The sequence below is a fragment of the Bubalus kerabau genome, chromosome 4 (assembly GCF_029407905.1).
Source record: "Bubalus kerabau isolate K-KA32 ecotype Philippines breed swamp buffalo chromosome 4, PCC_UOA_SB_1v2, whole genome shotgun sequence".
Taxonomy (NCBI): domain Eukaryota; kingdom Metazoa; phylum Chordata; class Mammalia; order Artiodactyla; family Bovidae; genus Bubalus; species Bubalus kerabau.
In genome coordinates, this window is record NC_073627.1 from 146,326,119 (window position 1) to 146,342,222 (window position 16,104).

General features: G+C 37.7%; 1 protein-coding gene across 4 annotated transcripts in view; it reads right to left on the reverse strand.

Moving 5' to 3' along the window:
- AGTPBP1 (ATP/GTP binding carboxypeptidase 1) overlaps nt 1–16,104 on the reverse strand; it is a 202,452-nt gene that overhangs the window by 99,235 nt on the left and 87,113 nt on the right. For all 4 annotated transcript variants that reach the window (XM_055578958.1, XM_055578956.1, XM_055578957.1 and 1 more), the window contains one exon: nt 4,641–4,738. In XM_055578958.1, the coding sequence (XP_055434933.1) occupies nt 4,641–4,738 (98 nt within the window). The remainder of the gene's footprint in view (nt 1–4,640; nt 4,739–16,104) is intronic.

Genomic DNA, 16,104 nt, shown 5'->3' on the forward strand with positions numbered 1-16,104 from the left:
CCTTAGAAGAAATGGAGTAGCCATTATAGTCAACAAGAGAGTCCGAAATGCCATACCTGGATGCAATCTCAAAAACGAAAGGATGATCTCTGTTCGTTTCCAAGGCAAAAAATTCAATATCACAGTAATCCAAGTCTACGCCCCAATCAGTAACACTGAAGAAGCTGAAGTTGAACGGTTCTATGAAGACCTACAAGACCTTTTAGAACTAATACTCAAAAAAGATGTCTTTTTCGTTATAGGGGACTGGAATGCAAAAGTAGGAAATCAAGAAACACCTGGAATAACAGGCAAATTTGGCCTTGGAATACAGAATGAAGCAGGGCAAAGGCTAATAGAGTTTTGCCGAGAGAACACACTGGTCATACCAAACACCCTCTTCCAACAACACAAGAGAAGACTCTACACATGGACATCACCAGATGGTCAACACCAAAATCAGATTCATTATATTCTTTGCAGCCAAAGATGGAGAAGCTCTATACAGTCAGCAAAAATAAGACCAGGAGCTGACTGTGGCTCAGATCATAAACTCCTTATTGCCAAATTCAGACTGAAATTGAAGAAAGTAGGGAAACCCACTAGACCATTCAGGTATGACCTAAATCAAATCCCTTATGATTATACTGTGGAAGTGAGAAATAAATTTAAGGCACTAGATCTGATAGATAAGAGTGCATTATGAACTATGGACGGAGGTTTGTGACATTCTACAGGAGACAGTGATCAAGACCATCCCCATGGAAAAGAAATGCAAAAAAGCAAAATGGCTGTCTGGGGAGGGCTTACAAATAGCTGTGAAAAGAAGAGAAGCCTAAAAGCAAAGGAGAAAAGGAAAGATACAAGCATCTGAATGCAGAGTTCCAAAGAATGGCAAGAAGAGATAAGAAAGCCTTCCTCAGTGATCAATGCAAAGATAGAGGAAAACAACAGAATGGGAAAGACTAGAGATCTCTTCAAGAAAATTAGAGATAACAAGGGAACATTTCATGCAAAGATGGGCTCAATAAAGGACAGAAATGGTATGGACCTAACAGAAGCAGAAGATATTAAGAAGAGGTGGCAAGAATACACAGAAGAACTGTACAAAAAGATCTTCACGATCCAGATAATCATAATGGTGTGATCACTGACCTAGTGCCAGATATCCTGGAATGTGAAGTCAAGTGGGCCTTAGGAAGCATCACTACGAACAAAGCTAGTGGAGGTGATGGAATTCCAGTTGAGCTATTCCAAATCCTGAAAGATGATGCTGTGAAAGTGCTGCACTCAATATGCCAGAAAATTTGGAAAACTCAGCAGTGGCCACAGGACTGGAAAAGGTCAGTGTTCATTCCAATCCCAAAGAAAGGCAATGCCAAAAAATGCTCAAACTACCGCACAATTGCACTCATCTCACACGCTAGTAAAGTAATGCTCAAAATTCTCCAAGCCAGGCTTCAGCAATACATGAACTGTGAACTTCCAGATGTTCAAGCTGGTTTTAGAAAAGGCAGAGGAACCAGAGATGAAATTGCCAACATCCACTGGATCATGGAAAAAGCAAGAGAGTTCCAGAAAAACATCTATTTCTGCTTTATTGACTATGCCAAAGCCTTTGACTGTGTGGGTCACAATAAACTGTGGAAAATTCTGAAAGAGATGGGAATACCAGACCACCTGACCTGCCTCTTGAGAAACCTATATGCAGGTCAGGAAACAACTGTTAGAACTGGACATGGAACAACAGACTGGTTCCAAAAAGGAAAAGGAGTACGTCAAGGCTGTATATTGTCACCCTGCTTATTTAACTTCTATGCAGAGTACATCATGAGAAACACTGGGCTGGAGGAAGCACAAGCTGGAATCAAGATTGCTGGGAGAAATATCAATAACCTCAGATATGCAGATGACACCACCCTTATGGCAGAAAGTGAAGAGGAATGAAAAAGCCTCTTGATGAAAATGAAAGCGGAGAGTGAAAAAGTTGGCTTAAAGCTCAACATTCAGAAAACTAAGATCATGGCATCTGGTCCCATCACTTCATGGGAAATAGATGGGGAAACAGTGGAAACAGTGTCAGACTTTTTTTGGGGGGGCTCCAAAATCACTGCAGATGGTGACTGCAGCCATGAAATTAAGAGACGCTTACTCCTTGGAAGGAAAGTTATGACCAACCTAGATAGCATATTCAAAAGCAGAGACATTACTTTGCCAACAAAGGTCCGTCTAGTCAAGGCTATGGTTTTTCCTGTGGTCATGTATGGATGTGAGAGTTGGACTGTGAAGAAGGCTGAGCGCCGAAGAATTGATGTTTTGGAACTGTGGTGTTGGAGAAGACTCTTGAGAGTCCCTTGGACTGCAAGGAGGTCCAACCAGTCCATTCTGAAGGAGATCAGTCCTGGGTGTTCTTTGGAAGTAATGATGCTAAAGCTGAAACTCCAGTACTTTGGTCACCTCATGAGAAGAGTTGACTCATTGGAAAAGACTCTGATGCTGGGAGGGACTGGAGGTAGGAGGAGAAGGGGACGACAGAGGATGAGATGGCTGGATGGCATCACTGACTCGATGGACGTGAGTTTGAGTGAACTCCGGTAGTTGGTGATGGACAGGGAGGTCTGGTGTGCTGCAATTCATGGGGTCGCAAAGAGTCGGACATGCCTAAGCGACTGAACTGAACTGAACTGAATAACTATATACACAGCATTTACATTTTACTTACAACTATTTATATAGTATTTACATATTATTAGGTATTATAGGTAATCTAGAGATGGCAAAGTATATGGGAGGATGTGCATAGGTTACATGCAATTACTTCATCACTTTATATTAAGAAATTGAGCATCTGTGGATTTTGGTATCCAAGGTGGGTTCGGGGACCAATTCACCCCAGGACACTCACATACAGAGAGATGACTGTATCGCTGTCATTAGGAAATACACACTAATATATTTAGGGATAAACAACCATGATATAAGGTATGTAACTTACCCTCAAATGATTTTTAAAAAATTTTTAAATATGTATTCATGCATATACACTGACAACCTCCAAACATAAAAATTAGTATCACTGTTATAAATTCCTATTGAGTTCTACTTCCCTACCAATTTCCATTTATACATCTGTAGATCACAACATCTGTATATATTTTTAATAAGGACCCTGAGCCAGAAAGAATAAATTATACTCAAAATACTGTTTTTAATAGACATGGAAACATACATAAAAGAAAGGTTTCCAACAACATATAAAACTTTAAATTATAAACTTAAGTGTTAATCTACGAAATTTTACTATCTCTAAACACTCATATCCCAATAAATCCAAACAGTTGATTTTAATATACCTCCTGCTATCTAAGGAACACTTTGTATACAGAATGTAAACTCTGCTGACCTGCCCTAACTCAGATTCTACCAGTTCATTTTCCGTATCAAATCCAGAACCACCAACATACAGTTACCCCAGATTTTTTGCCTTGAACACCAGAGCCTGTAGCTTCCCTGGTAGCTCAGACGGTAAAGAGTACCTGCAGTGCAGAAGAACCAGGTTTGATCCCTGGGTCAGGAAGATCCCCTGGAGAAGGAAATGGCAACCCACTCCAGTATTCTTGCCTAGGAAATCCCACGGATGGAGGAGCCTGGCAGGCTATAGTCCATGGGGTCACAAAGAGTCGGACACAACTGAGAAACCTCACTTTCTTTCCAGAGCCTGCACTGTTTTTCCTCCCTGTAGCTTCTTGATGCCAGGATGTTTTCTAAACCGGCTACCTTTGCAATTTTGCCAAAGCTTGCCTTGGTTATCACATAAAACTGGTTCTACATCTGCTGTTAAGATAGAAATCTCCTTCCAGGATCTTAGACTCTATCTCCAAAGACAGTCAAATACTCAGTGTAAACCAATTTCAATGTAGCATTTCAAGACAAAAAGGCCCAAGGAGACGAGAGTCAAACAAACTCTCTCTGCCCCCAGAAGGTACTAAAAGCTAAACAGTTGAAAAATGAAGGAATTAAACAGATGTTTTTCTACAGATACTAAAATGGCCCCCTCTACCACTTAATAAAGCAAAATAAGTTGTGACTCAAACTTAGATTTCCTTAGACTTTAAAATCTAAGTCAGAAAGTTTAGATAAAATCTCTCTGGTCAGAAAAGAGTGAAAATATCTTATTTTAAGGACCTTTTCAGACAATGTATTTAAAGCAACATTATTTTCATTTCAATAGCTTAGCATCCACAGTTATTCATGATAAAAAAGATGTGGATAAAACAAATTAATCTACTGTTTCCTGATAGCTCAGTTGGGAAAGAATCCACCTGCAATGGATGGAGACCCCAGTTCGATTCCTGGGTCAGGAAGATCTGCTGGAGGAGGGATAGGCTACCCACTCCAGTGTTCTTGGCCTTCCTTTGTGGCTCAGCTGGTAAAGAATATGCCTGCAATGCAGGAGCCCTGGGTTCGATCCCTGGGTTGGGAAATCCCCTGGAGAAGGGAAAGGCTACCCACTCCAGTATTCTGGCCCAGAGAATTCGGGCAAAGAGTCAGACACGACTGAGTGACTTTCACTTTCAATAGCTATATATATCTACCCAATCTTTTTTCTACAACTGTGTATACATTCATAAAATTGACTGAAAACAGAAATTTATACCAACCTTAAAATTTTGATCTAGGTCATCTTCATTTTCAGTTTCATTTTCAGCTTCTAAATCAATATCATCGTTGTCATCACTTTCATCTACTACGTCATCCACTGTGATACAAAATGTGCTATAAGTAGGTCAGAGGTAAGCATTCTATAACATGCACATCCAAAAGTAAAGTGTTTTATATATATATATATATATATATATAGCACCAGTATCTCAATTACTAAAGGAAAAGTAAATTACATTTTCTTATTAAAAAATGTCTCTAATGTTGTCCCAGGTGTTGAAAAACCTATGAGATGAAGTGAAAATACTTCAAAATTTGAAAAAGCACTCTAAAAATGTATGGGCTTTTTACTAATGTTGGCACGTTCTAAAAAATTAATGTCTTATATTGCAACAGCCTGAATGAAACATCTTGTTTCCTATTTATGATACATTTCAATAACTACTTTCATCCACTTACAATTCACTTCCCATTTATTTCCCTCAATGACTGCCATGTACCATGCACTGCGTTGTGTGCTGGGAATTTTTTAAAAGATGTGTAAATGCAGTCTCTGCCCTCAGGGCACTTATGAAGTTAAATAGAGAAAGACTAAAAATAATTATAACATAAAAGATATATGCTAATGAAGGCATAAACTTAAAAATGCCATGGAAAAACAGGGACGGGAAGTAAATACAAACTGCTTAGGACCAAGATTATTAGTAATCACTTCACAAAACAAGTAGTAAGCAGTATCTTAGAGGAAAATATAGCAACTATCTGGGTGAACTTAAGAGTGTGTGAGTGTGACTTTTAAGAAGAAGAAATGATAACCTGAAAATAATTTTAATGATATCTTTGGAAAATAATAAGTTAATCATGACTTAACTTGTATGCTTGAGAAAGTACTAGGAAAAGGACAGAAGAATGAGAAAGTGAAGGGTATGAGAGGCCAAGTAGTTTAGATTTTCACCCAATAGAAGGCAAGTACTAGGGATTTTTAAGAGGAGAGTGGTTTAAGACTTTTGAAAAGATCACTTTGACAGGCATGAGAATCAGAACACAGACGTGGAAGGGGACCAATGAACAGAGGAAAAGACAATAACTACGCGGACCAATACAGTAGTAATGAGGATGAAAAACGAACATACATTAGAGAAAGCCCAGGAAATAGAATGCAAAAACCATGAGGGCATGGCTGCGGGGGACACAAGGAAAGAAACGTAGAGAGCTCTGAGAGGACTCATGTAAGCAATGAGTGCATTGGGACAAATAGAGAATACTTTTAAAGAATATGTTCCCATACTTTGCTTTTATTTTTTATTCTATTGAGGAATAACTGACAAATATAACTGTATATTAAAAGTGCAAGATGTAATGATATATGGTAAAATGGTAAATCATGGTAAAATGACTGTCAGGATGAAGATAATACCTCCTTCATTTCACATGGCTAACACTGTTAACATCTTGTATGTGTGTGTACACGTACATGTGGTGAGCATGCTTAAGATGTACTCTCAGAAACTTTCAAATACACAATGCCACATTAACTAGAATGGGAAAAACTAGAGATCTCTTCAAGAAAATTAGAGATACCAAGGGAATATTTCATGCAAAGATGGGCTCAATAAAGGACAAAAATGGTATGGACCTAACAGAAGCAGAAGATATTAAGAAGAGGTGACAAGAATACACAGAAGAACTGTACAAAAAGATCTTCATGACCCAGATAACCATGATGGTGTGATCACTCACTTAGGAATGCAAAATCAAGTGGGCCTCAGGAAGCATCATTACGAACAAAGCTAGTGGAGGTGATGGAATTCCAGTTGAGCTATTTCAAATCCTAAAAGATGATGCTGTGAAAGTGCTGCGCTCAATATGCCAGCAAATTTGGAAAACTCAGCAGTGGCCACAGGACTGGAAAAGGTCAGTGTTCATTCCAATCCCAAAGAAAGGCAATGCCAAAGAATGCTCAAACTACTGCACAATTACACTCATCTCATACACTAGTAAAGTAATGCTCAAAATTCTCCAAGCCAAGCTTCAGCAATACGTGAACCGTGAACTTCCAGATATTCAAGCTGGTTTTAGAAAAGGCAGAGGAACCAGAGATCAAATTGCCAACATCCACTGGATCACTGAAAAAGCAAGAGAGTTCCAGAAAAACATCTATTTCTGCTTTATTGACTATACCAAAGCCTTTGACTGTGTGGGTCACAATAAACTGTGGAAAATTCTGAAAGAGATGGGAATACCAGACCACCTGACCTGCCTCTTCAGAAACCTGTATGCAGGTCAGGAAGCAACAGTTAGAACTGGACATGGAACAACAGACTGGTTCCAAATAGGAAAAGGAGTTCATCAAGGCTGTATATTGTCACCCTGCTTATTTAACTTCTATGCAGAGTACATCATGAGAAACACTGGGCTGGAGGAAGCACAAGCTGGAATCAAGATTGCCGGGAGAAATATCAATAACCTCAGATATGCAGATGACACCACCTGTATGGCAGAAAGTGAAGAGGAACTAAAAAGCCTCTTGATGAAAGTGAAAGCGGAGAGTGAAAAAGTTGGCTTAAAGCTCAACATTCAGAAAACGAAGATCATGGCATCTGGTCCCATCACTTCATGGCAAACAGATGGGGATACAGTGGAAACAGTGACAGACTTTATTTTGGGGGGGCTCCAAAATCACTGCAGATGGTGACTGCAGTCATGAAATTAAAAGACGCTTATTCCTTGGAAGGAAAGTTATGATCAACATAGATAGCATATTCAAAAGCAGAGACATTACTTTGCCAACAAAGGTCCGTCTAGTCAAGGCTATGGTTTTTTCAGAAGTCACATACGGATGTGAGAGTTGGACTATAAAGAAAGCTGAGCGCCAAAGGATTGATGCTTTTGAACTGTGGTGTTGGAGAAGATTCTGGAGAGTCCCTTGGACTGCAAGGAGAACCAACCAGACCATCCTAAAGGAGATCAGTCCTGAGTGTTCATTGGAAGGACTGATGTTAAAGCTGAAACTCCAAAACTCTGGCCACCTCATGTGAACAGCTGACTCTTTGGAAAAGACCCTGATGCTGGGAAAGATTGAGAGCAGGAGGAGAAGGGGATGACAAAGGATGAGATGGTTAGATGGCATCACCAACTCAATGGAGATGAGTTTGAGTAAACTCCAGGGGTTGATGATGGAAAGGGAGGCCTGGCGTGCTTCAGTCCATGGCATCGCAAAGAGTCGGACGCAACTGAGCAACTGAACTGAACTGAATTGAACCATGCTGTATGTTAGACCCTCAGAACTCAATCTTTCAAAACTAAAAATGTACGCCCTTGGATCGTATCACCCATTTACCATTCTCCCAGCCCCTGGAATCCAACATTCTATTCTGTTTCTTTGAAACTGGTTTTTTTTTTTTTGGGGGGGGGGTCTTAATTCAAAGATTCCATGTATAAGTGATACCACACAGTATCTGTCTTTCTGTGTCTTGCACATTTCACTTAACATAAATGCCCTCCAGATTCATCCATGCTGTCACAAATGATATTTATTTTTCTTATTGGCTGAATCATCTATACAAATCACTTTTCCTTTATCCATGGAAAGACATTAAGGTTATTTACAAATGTTGACTAGTGTAAATAATGCTGAAATGAACATGAGTATGCTTTTATCTCTTTAAGATAATGTACCATGTTACATTCCTACCAACAGAGTGTAAGGGTTCTGTTTTCTCCAAATCCTTGCTATTTGCTATCTCCTGTCTCTTTGATAATAGCCATTCTAAGAGGTGTGAGGGGATTTCTCTTCAAGGTTTTGGTTTGCGCTTCCCTGATGATTACTGATATATAGCACCTTTTCATTATCTTCTAGCCATTGGTACATTGTTCTTTGGGGGAAATGTCTATTCAAGTCTTTTGCCCATTTTTAATTGCACTATCTCCCTTTGTACTATTCAGCTATATGAGTTCTGTGTATTTTTTATATTAATCTTTCCTTAGATATATAGTTTCTAAATATCTTCTCCTATTCTATAGGCTGCCTTTTCAATATATTCTCCTTTGCTGTGCAGAATCTTTTTAGTTTGATACAGTCCCACTTGTTTATTTTAGCTTCTGTTGCCTATGGTTTTGTTATCTTAACCAAGAAATCACTGCTAAGACCAACTACATCAAGGATCTTTTCCCCTAAGTTTTCTTCTAGGAGTTTTATAGTTTCAGGTCTTATATATACAGTTTATCCATTTCTTTTTTTTTTTTTTTTTAAACTTTACAAAATTGTATTAGTTTTGCCAAATATCAAAATGAATCCGCCACCGGTATACATGTGTTCCCCATCCTGAACCCTCCTCCCTCCTCCATCCCCATACCATCCCTCTGAGTCGTCCCAGTGCACTAGCCCCATGTATGAAATGAGTTGCCAGTCCAGGTTCGATGCACGATACTGGATGCTTGGGGCTAGTTTATCCATTTCGAGTCAGTTTTTGTGGCTGGTGTAAAATAGGGGTCCAGTTTCATTCTTTTGCATGTGGATACCTAGTTTTCCCAACATAATTTATTAAAGAGACTGTCCTTTCCCCACTGTGTGTTGCTGGCACCCTCATCAAAACTTAGTTGACTGTATTATGCTTGGGCTTATGACCAGGCTCTCTATTCTGTTCCAGCTCTTACGCCTGCTTTATTTGAGTACTGTACTGTTTTGATTACCAATAGCTTACAATCAATCCAAAAAAAAATCAACCCTGAATAGTCACTGGAAGGACTGACACTGAAGTTGAAGCTTCAGTTGGACGCGACTGAGTGACTGAACAACAACAAAGCTCATAATAGACTGAAATCAGGAAGTGTGATGCCTCCAACTCTGTCCTCCTTTCTCAAGACTGCTTTGGCTATTTGGGTCTTTTATGGTTTCATATAAATTTTCGGATAGTATTTATATTTCTGTGAAAAATGCCACTGAAATTTTGATAGCGATTATACTCATTATGAAGATAACTTTGGTCAGCATGAACATTTTTATATTAATTCTTCCAAGTCAAGAACACAGGATATCTTTCAATTTGTGTGTGTGTCTACTTCAACGACTTTCAACAACATTTTATTAATCAGCACACAGGTCTTCAATTCCTTGGTAAAACTTATTTTTAAGAGCTTTACTGTCTTGATGCTACTGTAAATGGGGTTGCTTTCTTAATTTCTCTTTCAGATAGTTCATTATTAGTGCATAGGAATGCAATGACGATTTGTATATTGATTTTGTATCCTATAACTTTATTGAATTCATCTATTAGTTCTAACAGTTTTTTGGTAGAGATGTTACAAGTTTTCTACTTATAAGATCATGTCACTGCAAACAGAGATGATTTCATTTCTTCCTTTCTGAATTAAATGTCTTTTCTTTCTTTTTTCCCTAATGGCTATAGCTAGAATATCTGGTACTTTGCTAAATAAAATGGTCAGAGTGGGCATTCAGCTTTTGTTATTTTCCTGAAGTCTTTATACATCTTTCATTTCTGAAGGAAATTTGACGGGTGAAGTATTTTTTATTGACAGTTGTTTTCTTCAAGCAATTTGAATATACCATCCTACTCTCTCCTGGCACGCCAAGCTTCGGCTTGAAAAATTTGCTAGTAGGCTTACCAGGATTACCTTGTAGCTAGGTACCTTGTTACCTGGTGGTGCTAGCAGTAAAGAACCCACCTGCCAATGCAGGAGACGTAAGAGTGGGTTCAAGCCCTACGTCAGAAAGACCTTGTGGGGGAGGGCACAGCAACTCACTCTAGTATTCTTGCCTGGAAAATCCCTTAGAGAAGCCTGGAAGCCTACAGTCCATGTCGCAGAGAGTCTAAAGTAACTTGGCACACATGTACCTTGTTACCTAGAAGGCATCTCTAATTTTTTCTCTAACTGCTTTGAAAATCCTCCCTCTGTCTTTGATCTTTAAGAGCTTGATGATAATGTCTTAGGGAAGATCTCTTAGGGGGTGAATCTATTTGGGAATGTTTGAGCTTATGCACCTAGATAGCCATACCTTCACCAGATTTGGTAAGTTTGCAGCTATTATTTTTTAGAGTAAGTTTTCTCTCCCTTTCTCTTTCTTCTTCTTCTTCTGAGACTCCCATTACGTAGAAGTTGTTTCATTTAATGGTGTTCCATTATTCACATAGGCCTTCTTCACTCTTTTTTTTTCTAATTTCTTTTTTCTCCTTTGCCTGTATAATATCATGAGATTTGTCTACAAGTTCACAGATTCTTTCCTCTGCTTGACTAAGCCTGATACTGAAGTTCTCTACTGCATTATTCAGTGTATTCTTCAGGTCCAGAATTTGTTTTGTTCTTTTTATGATTTCTTTCTCTTCACTGAAATGCTCATTTTGTTCATGTATAGTTTTCCTAAGTTTACTGAACTGTTTATCTGTCTTCTCTTGAATTATCTGAGCTTCCTTAATCATTTTGAATTCTTTTTCAGATAACTCCCAGATCTCCATTTCTTTAAGTTCAGTTACTGATGGTGCTAGTGGTAAAGAAGCCACCTGCCAGTGTAAGGGACATAAGAGATACACAGTGGTAAGGCTCACTGGGGTTCTTCTGCTTTCCATGGGAAAAACTCTACTGAGGAGAACCTTCCTGATGCCAAACTGCCCTGGACTGGGAGATCGAGTGATAGAAATAAAATGCTCCCTGTACTTTTCTGTGTGGCCATTCTTGGGTTTTGTGCTCTATGGGGTTTCTGATGCTTGTTCATTCAAATCCAGAGCTACCTAATATTTACATCATATTCTCATTTGCTACTTATTGTTTTTGCTGTATTTGCAGGGAAGATGAGCACTGGAACCTTCTACCCCTCCATCTTGCTAATGTAACCTTCTTTAGACTCTTTTTTACTTCTATTTCCAATGTGACTTATTACAGTGAAGATTATAAACTCCTTTCCACTCTCCAACTATCTGTTCTCTCTTTCAATTTAGTACCTGAACCTCTGAGTTTTAGCTAGAGGTTATAGATTCCAGCCCCCTTCACAGTAGTTACAGTCATATGATTAAATTTTGGCCAACAGTATGTGAGGCAAAGTTGTCAATACAAACTCCAGGTCACATTCTTTAAAAAGGAAACTGCCCTCCATCTTCTTTCATTACCATTTTCCACATGCACATAAGGAAAACACCATAGGAGATGATGAAAACAGAATCTTTTTCCTTTGATGACATGGTGGACAGATACCTACTGTCCAGGATCACCTGACAGGCCTATCTTCTGAATAGATATGTGAGAGGAAAAAAAAATCTATTTCATGGCAATATAGCAAATGGGCTCTGGAGACAGAATACCTAATTCAAATCCCGACTCCTCCATTTACTAATGACATGACCTTGAACAAGTTACATAAGTTATTTTTGTCTAAGACTAACACTTTCACTTTCACTATCCTTATCTATAAAACAGAGATACCCATGCATAGTGTTGTTGGCAGAGTTAAAGGAGTTAATACACGTAATGTGCCAGGCGAAGAGTATATGTTATAAAAATGTCCGTTATTACTACTGTTGCTCGAGTGACGAGAGTACTATACTGGGTCACTGGGTAACAGCAGCTCAGTCTATCCCAACTAATACAGTTACCAAATTGCTCTAAATTCTTTTGGAAATAAGACTGAAAAAACTATTTATATTGCATATAGTAACTGAGTCTATTTATGTCAATGTATTAACAGCAGTTAGTCCTAGATAAACAGAGGAAATGATATTTGGAAAAAGAATTGTTAGGAAAAAAGAAGGAACTGAATTCAGAAAAGCCTACTGCAAACAAGAAAGACACGCTTTGAATAGGAAGAAGGGAAAATGCAGTTCAGCATCAGAGAGAAAATATGTTTTTAATTTTTAATCAAACCTGTCAAATATCTTCCTTTATAGGTATTTTCCTTTGGTTTCATACTCCAGATGTGAAATGCCATATAGCTTAGAGTATCTAAGATCTTATTTTCTATTCCAATGATCTATTTTTATACCATCAGCACTAAAAATCAATTATTACATTAATAACTTAATCTCACAACTAAAAGCAGGGAATATAAATCATCCTTGTTAATTTTCAAAATATTCTTGACTCATTTATAGCAAAGACAAAGATACAGGGGGAAAAAACTAAAATGGCTATCAACAGGAAACCAGTTAGATAAATTAATGTTTTGTATGATAAAATAATTAAAAAGTATGAGTCAGCACTTTCCATAAGGTTTTGGAATGTATATTCCAATAGGATTTATTTTGTTGGTCCTATTGCTCTTAAAAATGTGATCTTTCCCTTTGTGTTTTCTAATGGTTATCATGTGCATATGTATATCAAATTCATATACAAATAAACACACACATGCACCCAAAGGAAAGCTAGTGAATTTTGTTCACTTATCTTGTAAATAGTACTTCACTGAACTTTTATTTGGTCTAAGATACATTTTATAATTGATTTGCTTCGATTTTCTACATAAACAGCAACATCCTCCACAGACACTGATATAACTTTATCTCACTCTTTTAATGATTAGTATCTTTCCTTTCCCTGTCTTACTGATCTCACTAGAGCTTTCAAAACAATGTTAACTAATAAAGGTTGAGAGAGGCTTCCTCTAACACTTCATAACTATTTGTGATGTTGGTTACTGATCTGAGTTAGATAATACACAGCCAGCTTGGAAAATATTCCTTGATTCATTAAGAAATTTAATCTGGAACTAATAATAATTTTTATCAACCCCTTTCATGGCATTTATTAAGATAATCACTGTTTTTCTTTCTTTGATATATTGATAAATTTTCATTAAAGTCTTGATATTACAATAAACTTACTTTCTAAAATAATCCTTACATTGTCAAAGTGTCTTATATCTGAAAATGCTGCTCAATTCAATTTGCTAATATTTTAAATTTTTATATTTATCTTCATTAGTGACAATGATCTGTAAATTGTTTCAGGTTTTGATTTCAGCATCATACTAGTTTCTAAACTTCTCTTTATTTCCCATGCTCTGGAAAATCAAGTATAGGAAAATTTCTTGAAGGTTGAGAGAAATAACCTACTGTTTGATGTCTTCACTGAAGACAAGTTGATTGCATACTCAGTTGCAGGTTTTCTACTATGTAAGTCAATTTTGAGTGAAAGTCGCTCAGTAGTGTCCAACTCTTTGCAACCGCATAGACTACACAGTCAATGGAATTCTCCAGGCCAGAATACTGGAGTGGTAGCCTTTCCCTTCTCCAGAGGATATTCCCAACCCAGAAATCGAAACCAGGTCTCCCACATTACAGGCAGATTCTTTATCAGCTGAGCCATAAGGGAAGCCCAAGAACACTGGAGTGGGTAGCCTATCCCTTCTCCAGAGGATCTTCCTGACCCAGGAATCAAACCAGGGTCTCCTGCATTGCAGGCAGATTCTTTACCAACTGAGCTATCAGGGAAGCCCAAGTCAATTTTAGTTATATATATTTCCATAAAATTTGTCCATTTCAAATATATTTTCAAATATATTAACAGGAGGTATCTTTAGCATCCACTTACATTGACTGGCTCTCCTCTATATAACTTACCAAGAACTTAAGACATTAAAATCCCTCACTAATGCTGTGTTTCTATCAATTTATCCTTATTATTTAAATAATTATAGCTTTATCTATCTTTGTTTTAGTATTTGGCACATGTTACTATCTACTTTGCATAAAATCGTCTTTGCTATCTTGTTTTAAACATTTTGTTTTGTATGTATATATTGTAGGGTAGTAATGTCTTCCTCACCTGTTTTGAGCTGGGAATAACAGATATACAGTTGCCAATCTGTTTAAGAGTTCAACCTTACTATTTCAAGAGTTTCCAGGAAATATCGGCTACTTAGATTTTGTTTTTAACCCAGAGAGTCTCTTTTTTCACTGGGAGTATTTTATTCATTTAGATATCTTATTACTGAAACTGATTTGCTTGTTCTGGCTTTGTATTCAGCATTCTCAGGGTTTTGTACATCTTTGAGGTTTTCCTGCTTTTCTATAGCAGCACTTCAAGAATTTTTTCCAAGAAAAACATACACATAATTTTATATAGAATTTCAAAGGGTTCTTAGTCTCTCAACTAGGAACTTAGTCCAGAACTGGACTTAGTCTAGAGACTAAGAACCATGGATTCCTATGGTTCAGTAGATTCTAGCCTATAGATCTCTGTTCTAGATGTTACTTTTACATTTTAAAACACATATTTGGGCCACTATTTCTATAATTACCATTTTATAAACATAGCAATATTATAATATTGATAAATATATGAATATAAATTATTAAAAGACCCAGTTTGTGACAGCCATATATTATCTTTCATCAAAAATTAGTTAATATATAATATATTTCTAAATAACAGTAGAACAACTATTTAGTATTACATAATTTAACAATTTGTAATGTTAAATACAATTACTCTACTACCATGTCTTCTGCACGCCTGATTTCTTAATTCATCACTAGCTTGGCTGGAGTAATATTTCATGTAATTACTTCAGGAAGGGGACCTTGGCAATATGCTCCTATATACTTGAAAGGGGACCTGGGCAATATGCTTCTGTACCCTTGTGTATCTAAGAATATGTCACCTTTACATATGAGTGGCAACTAATAAGGGTTCAGAAATCTTGAGTAAGAATTCTTTTCCTTCAAATCTCCAAAGAGGCTGCTTCACTATCTTTTGGCATTAAATGTTTAAGAGGATAAGTCTTGTGGCCAGTTCAATTCATTCACTGCTGCTGCTACTGCTAAGTCGCTTCAGTCATGTCTGACTCTGTGCGACCCCATAGACGGAAGCCCACCAGGCTCCCCCGTCCCTGGGATTCTCCAGGCAAGAACACTGGAGTGGGTTGCCATTTCCTTCTCCAATGCATGAAAGTAAAAAGTGAAAGCGAAGTCGCTCAGTCATGTCCGACTCTTAGCGATCCCATGGACTGCAGCCTACCAGGCTCCTCCGTCCATGGGATTTTCCAGGCACGAGTACTGGAGTGGGGTGCCATTGCCTTCTCCGAATTCATTCACTAAAAAATGTTAAATGCACATTCATTGTGTCTCATGCAATCTAATGGATGCTGAGGATAAAATGAAGGAAAAAACAACAGTTTTATCTTCACAGAATTTACAGTCTACCTGAGGAAGATAAAAAATAATGAACACTGATAAATGTAATGAAGCCTGGTATGTGAGAAAGTGATAAAGAGGAGAAAAATTGTGTTTTCCATATGTCTATGCAAGTGTCATTAGAATCCTTTTCTCACATCTTCTTCCTGAAGGCTTGTTAGTTGATATAAGTAATCATCTCTAGTTCAGTGATACATCAGTCTGACCCTCAATCCAAAGCCAGAGAAACTGCATTTCATAGAAGAGTAAATTAGAGCTGACACTCTTCTTTAATCTATTCTTTTCTCCACCATGTTTGTTGCACATCCTGTTTATTTCATGA